Here is a 7,782-nt window from a genome sequence, read left to right on the forward strand (position 1 = left end):
TTTTTTTTTCTGTGCTTACTGTACTTACTGGGGTAGGTATCTCTGGTAAAATACGCCCCAACAACATGAAACTGCCTATTTGTGCTGTAGTACTTTCACTATTTCCCTCTTTTGTCTCTTTTTCCTTCTGCTTTTTTTTTTTTTCTTTTTGAGATTTTGTCTTAAATGTTTTCTCAGATTTTTGCTTCAGTTAGCATGCGCACAGTGGGAAAAAAAAACCCCCAGTTGTAAAGTGATGCTAGGTTTACTGTGAAAGGAATGTATACTGTATCTGTGAATTACTTTATTGGGGACTAATGAGATATTTTCTTCTTCTTCATCACTTTGTTCTATTGTCTAAACCTGGAAGCGGCGGAAGAAAGAGTTACAATAAAGTTTACAAGCGGGAATCCGTGACATCACTCGTTCGCTCTGCTTCATTTCCTCCAAGACTACTTTGATAGAAGGGAAATAAAAGTCAATTGTGTCAGAATGCAGACATTGCTATCAAAGAAGCACTGACTCTTTAGGGAAACAGAAGATAGAGGAGTTCTGTTTAGACTGAATGCTGTTTGACTCAGCACAGACTAAAACATGCAGGAGGGCACTTTGGGCAAGAAAATGGGGGTGGGGTGGGGGGGGGGGGAAGAGAATCACGTTTTTTTTACAAGCCGAATGATTCCCGTTTAGGATGCTATGAACAAAAGTTATTTCCAGGTAACTTTTTAATGGCTGTGGTGTTTTCTTGAATGATTTGCAAGCGCTCAGATATCAGTAAACCTTTCACGTTTCGGTGTATAGGTAATTGTGCAATGTTGCAGCTGTGGGTTGCTGTAACGCCAGTTTTTTTTCCTTGTCGTGCAGCTCCCATAATGGAAAGGCTGAAAAGTGTGTTTATCGCTCCAGTGCAGCTCAGCTCAGATCCTGAGAGGCAGATCAGTGACTGTTTCTTGCCAGAGTAATGTAATAGCATACGAAGGGTTTGTGCTTGAGATTTCTTAAGCAAAATAGGTACCCTATGGAGGTTGTACAGCAAGCAGAGGAGCAGATCATGTATACGGGAAGGAGCTAATTTACTCACTAGCTATTCCTCGAATCGTTCACGTGCTTTAACAAGTCTTTGAAACTATAAAACCAAATGCTGGGTGAATGTGAAGTTCAATGCTTGTGGCACGGAATAAACGGAATAAAATTTTGATTGGTACAGAGAAACCATTAAGCATCAAGGGATCGTTTCTCTTTAGGGGGTTTGTAAATTCTATAGATAACAGAAAAATGATGTGCTGTCTCTCAAAAAGTATGAGAAACACAGTGAAATCTGAAGTCGGCAGGGAGAAATTTTAGACTAAATCAATGGGCTGAGTTCATTTATTTCTTGCAGCAAAAGCCAGAACTGAAAGCTGCTTTATCATCAACCTTTTCCTCTCAGTTGAAAACTGATTACAGGTTGCTTATCGACTCCAGTACAATTTCACCTTATAGCATAGATCTTTGAGGGTTATGTCACATCAATTATTTATCATATTTTATAAATCCAACAGTACTACAATTTTTTCCACATTACAAGAGCAGTGGGAAGCTCGGCTTCCATTGGTAGAGATCAAATCACGTGCCCAAGAGTCACATGGTCTGGGAGGAAAAAGGGGGTCCTTTTTGGTGTAAATCTGGACTCTAATTCCGTAATATATCACGGTACCTCGTAAAACCGACACTAAAACGTCCCGGCCTACAAATCATCCGGCCAAATTATGAGTTCATTGTATTATGCGAATGCTTTATTTTCTAAATATCAAGCTGCAAGTTCGGTTTTCCCGTCCGGAGTCTTCCCAGAGCAAACTTCTTGCGCTTTTGCGTCCAATGCCCAGCGCTCCGGCTATGGCTCGGGCTCTGGAGCTTCTTTTGCTGCCTCCATGCCTGGGCTCTACAGCAATGGAAGCAGCATGCACCCCCAACCCCCAAGCATGTACTCAACTAGCTACGGCCTGGAAGCCACGTCTTTCAATATGCACTGCTCTCCCTTCGAGCAAAACCTCTCAATGATGTGTGCGGGGGACAGCTCCAAGCAAAACTGCAACAAAACGGACCAGAGAGACTCAGATTTGCAAAGCGAGAGTAACTTCCGGATTTATCCGTGGATGAGAAGTACAGGTAAGTCAGAGCCGTTACTGGAAGAAAGAAGGGTACCTTAGGGAAAATGGCAATTATTCTATAGAGTGCCGGGCTTGTCCTAGTTTCTTTATGACGTTTTACCAAAATGATTTCTCCTATTGCAAAGAGACTCAATAAAACCATCCTTTAGGTTTTAAATATTTATTAAGACAGGCCATTTTATTTAACAAGCTTAAATTTTTTTTAAGTATGCGTGCGTAGTTTATTAATAGCTGGATCTGCTGGCCGTGGATTATGCTTCAGACAGCATAATAACAATCATGATTAAAGTAATGTGCAGTCACTATTTTACCAGAAATGCCACATACAGTAGTCGTGACTCCTAGATCTAGCTGTTATTTAAACATGTCCTTGCAAATGCAGACATTTGTGGGAAGGGAGATATCTGAAGAGGTCCCTTTGAAAGAAAGAATGCATGTGGGTTTCCCAATTTTTGATAGTTCCAATCAACATAGCAAAAGCCTCTGTATAGCTCTAATCTCCCTGTACATTCAAACGTCGAGATTAGGAAGGCAACGTTTGCTTAGCAGACCTCCACACGTTTCTCAGAAGCCAATAGGTGCTGTTAGTTTCAGAGCTAAGCCCACTCTGTAGGCGTATTAGAATATGTTTTCACAGTAGTCTGAACATATCAAGGAGAATGGTTCATTAGATTAAACTGTCACTACCCAATATATTTAAAATTCAAATCTGTCTACTAGATCCTACCAGTGATGTGGGCGTTTTAATTTCTAAAAGTGTGTTGTATTGTTGTGTGTTCCTGTTAGCCATCATTTAATAAACGGACAACAAATTACCCCAATGAATTGAAGAAGGGGCAGTCTTGACCTGTCATTTCTCTAAAATTAATAAATATCTGAACTTCAGGAAACAGAATATACAGGTGTGTTATGTGTGCACTTAAACTCTCTCTCTCTCTTTCACGTTAATTAGAAAAATGCTTTCTTTTAAATTGTCTCTAACTCTTAGTCCCCCCCCCCCCCCCCCCCACACACACACACCAGATCCCTCAGGTTTTTCTGATGGATGTTTCATTAAAATCACTCATGTAAACTATTATCTAAAAACAAAACACTTTAATATATGCTTCAGTATTGAAGGTTCAAATTTTGTTACACTCAAAATTATAATTTGTCACAAAGTGCAATTCTTTGAGTGGAAAAGGTCCTGGCATCATTTCTACTTTATGCACACTGAAGGAACTAGTTTCTATGCATTTTTGACAGAAGAAAGTAATATACAGTGTTAAAGCTGGTTCATTAACATATCATTTATTTACAATACACAACTGATGTATCCAAGATCAAATCATTATGGCAATAAGCTTTTCATCTCTGGGTTCTCCCCCCCCCCCCCCCCCGCTCCCCCCTGCTTTTAAAAATTCTTATTTTGCATGTTCTATATAAGCAGGAGCCCCGTGAACACATTTGAATCCAGTGATGACAAGATGACCAGGTTGTGTTCTTTGTGATTTGTTGAGTTGAAATTTTACATGCTGCTAATATGTTGTTACCTGAGTGCTTAGCTGAGATGTTATAGCTCCGTCAGGGGAACTAGGCAACGCCTTACTCAATAGCGTTTTATGGTAGTCCCCTCAATGGATTTTATAACCTACCTTCTACAGACCCTACCACTGCAGTTTCCCTTTTTCTGTGATCTATACTGGTCAGGTTGTCGGTAAGTTTTTTTTTTTTTGAAGGGGGGGGACTAGGCTTTTTTTCCCTCTCTTTGTTCATTATATGGAAAATAAAATCAGGAAAAGTCTGGAATAGTAAGGGGTTACCCGTCTGTCTTTTAGAATCTTCAAGACAAGTTTAGGAAAAGGTAATGAGGGTAGATTTCTTTGATCTTACTTGGGTACTAAGTTAACTAAAATATTACATCTACACGACATGGTAAAGGAAATGTATTTCCAATCAAACCTCACACCAGTGGCAGTATGTCAATCAGTTTAATAAACCTTTGGATGGTAAACTGTGGGATCTCTGAGTAGAAATATAATTCTATCCGAACCTGCCAACATTTTATTAAAGTACTTTCACAAGTTATAACACGGAACGTATCCCTAAGTTTTTATATCTTTTCCGATGCCTCATTTATTTAATTTCCTTTTGGGAATTTCACTATACAAGGAAAATATTTTCCTTCAGTTGAAACAATAGCAAATTAATATAATTTAATACAACTTTAAAAGTAGGAAGATCTTCAGGAACATATACAAATTATGGCGGATGGGGACAATACGGCCTAGCTAGTCTACCCATCCACACCAAGTTCCACAATCCCAACATATATCATAGCATTTAATGAAATTATATTTTGATTATCTAAAAACGTTTTTTTCTTCATTACACATAGGCAGAATATTTAGGACTTGCAGTGCCTAGATCATAATTCATATCAGCACCAAGGAAGACTAATAGAATGTTTCCTGAATTTCAGAGAACTAGATGCTTGTGAGGAAATGTTTTCATATCTGTAGTTTAACTGCAGTTTCTGACATTAAAAAAAAAATAATTTCCCAAATGGCGATTATAGCAGCATTGAAGAAAAACGGAATGGAGGTTAGTGACTGATAAGGTACCTCTTTTGAAGTCAATCGTCTTTCAATATAGTCTTACAATTGTGTTTTTGCTTATTTTACAGGAACTGATAGGAAAAGGGGACGTCAAACTTACACCAGGTATCAGACCCTTGAGTTAGAGAAGGAATTTCACTACAATCGGTACCTAACCAGGCGAAGGCGTATTGAAATCGCTCATGCCTTGTGCCTCACAGAAAGACAGATCAAAATCTGGTTCCAGAATAGGCGCATGAAGTGGAAAAAAGAAAACAAAACTACTTGCCAGTCGTTAAACAACCAGGAGAAAACGGAGGCCGAAGAGGACGAAGAAGAATAAAACTGTCTTAACTTTTATCAAGTAAAACCAGGAAACATGAAAAGCCCTAAACAAAAAGACTATTAAAATATATTAATGAAGAAACATTCATGATTCCTGTCACTGAAAATATACTACCTATACTTAAAAGTCTTTTGTACAATAGAATGGAAGATAATGTCTACCTATTACATGTGGCTAAATTCAAAATGAATACATTTTTTATGTGGGTCTTCATATAGTACAGTATTTGTAAATCTTCCTGTTTGTATTTCTTTAAAAAAAAAACAGTCTTGTATAATTTAGTATGAAGTAATGAATTGTGTAGCACCTTTGATTAGACAATGTGATGTAAAGTATGAAGGGAAAATACTTGGCCTATATATTGCTATGTACATAATATGGTTTACTGTACTTGTTTCATGTATTATTATTATTCTGTGCAGCTTTTTCCCTTGTTGCTGGTGCTGTAATCTGTGTAAATTTTACATGTTCCACTTTGGACCATTTCTCTTTGAAGTCACTATAAAATTATTATTGTGACAAGGCAACTATTTGGTGTATTTCAAGTTAACAACTTATTTAAAAGTAGCGTTTTCTTTTTGTTGGTTAAAGTTGAATTACTTAACAGTTAAGTTTTGATGTGTTATGTGATAATTCTCCTAATAAAAGATACCACAATAATCTAACAAGTCTACATTATCATTTTCTTTGACTTGGCATGTTCTGGATTCTTCTTCTTTTATTAAACATAAATACATTTGGAAAGTGTAGTTCTTCCCTGGTGTAAATCGTAATCCTTATCTGTATAAGCAATTTTCAAAACAGCAGCAAAAACGTATAGTTTTCAAAACATCATAGCTAAGTACATTATCTTAAGACATTTAATTTCCCAAAGTACTTGTTTATATTTTCATTTAAAATATATTATTTACATATTTGACAATATAGGAGATCAGAAAGAAAGCAAACAAAATGATTTCACAATTCAATCAAAATGTTTTAAATGTAATGTCTTTAAAATGACTATTTTACCTATTGTTTTGTAGGTTGGAACTATTAGGTAATACATATTCTAAAAATAACTTATCACAAAACTTTCAAAAATAATTAACCTACATAAAAGCAAAGAATAATATCAGTTGGACTTCATTGTACACATTTTTGTAGATTTGATATAGCTCCTTCATCCCTACAAATTAAAACATTCTTCAACATATATTTTAATTCCTCGCTGGATAAATGTGTACATAAAATACACAGGTACAGAAAAGATTTTCTCAATAATAATTATGTTACTTGTTTTTCTGCTATTCCTCATGTTTGATCAAAGATCTGGACAGCCAGAACAGCGTCACGATCGGCCTCACACTGCTGAAGCAAAACTATGTAATTCTATTTACCTTCTTTTTTATTTTTTAATTCCAGCATATCTCTTATACATAAGAACCTGGCAGTTGCATCACTACTTACCTCAAGTAATTTTTAAAAGTTTATTTGATCTGGCTGCAAAAATGATTATTTCAATCTGTGGAGAACAACATTCTTAAGTATTTTCCCACTTATCTTTCTTTTCCTCCAATAAAATTTCTACGCTTTCAATATCATACTTTTATGCATTATGGTTTATTAGGGGCTTAACTACACCGCCTTGTCTGGCATTAGCTACAAACATTTACAGATAGTGTTTTACATAAATACTTTTGATGACGCATATTGAGTTCGAGAAAGTTCCAGGTCATGAAGCCCCCATTTTGCTGCCTAATGCCCCCTTTTCTGGTTAGCACAGATTCGAACCACATATTTACTGGAAATTACACCGGGCAAGGATCTAATAAAGTTATGTTGCTTTCTAAGGTAACAAACTAGAGATCAGAAAAGCTGGAACTCGAAAATATGTATTAAGAAAAAAATATAAATGCACGGTTTTGATTTGGGTGGGGAAACTGTAGCAAGCCTCTAAGCACATCTCTCTTTTTGTGGTTTTCTCAAAAACATGCTTTCAATGACTCCTTTATTTTATCTGTATAGATCTGCTAAATTTTCACAATCTACATGTTTCAGAAAATATTTTCATAGTTTTAATGACTGTAACCTGCAATAGAAATTAAACCCTATAATTTTTACATATTCTTTATATTTGTAAAAAAAAGATGGCGGCCGAGAAAGACTGCTGTTAAAGCAGTCATGAAGAAATGCAATAAATTCCTTGTTGTTTTATGAAAATTTACAACTTTGTGATAGAACTTTATGAGTGGCTGGGTACTGGGATTGGCCAGGACCGGTCATGTGGACGGGTAACCGTGAACATGAACTTTTTATGATTTCCCATGTGGTTATATTGCAGCATTCTTTTGGCCACCGCACCTTGGGTCGGATCAGTGTCCTCCTTTAGGGCTCTCCTCTCTTTATATATATTTTTTTTAACTTCGGGTATAGCTCAATGGGCTAACAGAAAAAAAAAACAACAAAACGAGTTAAGTGAAATATTTTATACCTGTGTTAATTTGCCTGCTGATTTGGGATTTCAGTAGTAATGGAGGGGAAATGGAGAAGCTGCTCGTTCTGGAAGCTGATATCATTTTTCAAAGAGGGAAGTTACTCCATTTTCTATGCAAATGACAGAAATGCAAGAAGCTATTACAAGTCAGAGAGGGAAGCGACGGCTATCAGGTTGGGACAATATTTGTCAACTAAATATAAACAAACTTCCTTTTCCTTGTTTCCTTCTTATACCCTAAGCAATGGACTTTAA

The 7,782-nt window shown here is 36.5% G+C and overlaps 1 protein-coding gene across 1 annotated transcript; it reads left to right on the plus strand.

Moving 5' to 3' along the window:
- Positions 1 to 624: 624 nt before the first annotated feature.
- HOXB7 (homeobox B7) lies at positions 625 to 7,179 on the plus strand. Its single transcript, XM_030221181.1, has 2 exons — positions 625 to 2,127; positions 4,795 to 7,179. The coding sequence occupies exons 1-2, from the start codon at positions 1,728 to 1,730 to the stop codon at positions 5,046 to 5,048; spliced, it is 654 nt and encodes a 217-aa protein (XP_030077041.1). The 5' UTR covers positions 625 to 1,727; the 3' UTR covers positions 5,049 to 7,179.
- The last annotated feature ends 603 nt before the right edge of the window (positions 7,180 to 7,782 follow it).

The sequence above is a fragment of the Microcaecilia unicolor genome, chromosome 12, assembly GCF_901765095.1.
Source record: "Microcaecilia unicolor chromosome 12, aMicUni1.1, whole genome shotgun sequence".
In the NCBI taxonomy this organism is placed as follows: Eukaryota; Metazoa; Chordata; class Amphibia; order Gymnophiona; family Siphonopidae; genus Microcaecilia; species Microcaecilia unicolor.

Coding starts and splice junctions, on each gene's coding strand:
- HOXB7 (XM_030221181.1), top strand. CDS start 1,728: ATGAGTTCATTGTATTATGCGAATGCTTTATTTTCTAAATATCAAGCT. Junction 2,128..4,794: donor TCCGTGGATGAGAAGTACAG/GTAAGTCAGAGC, acceptor CTTATTTTACAG/GAACTGATAGGAAAAGGGGA.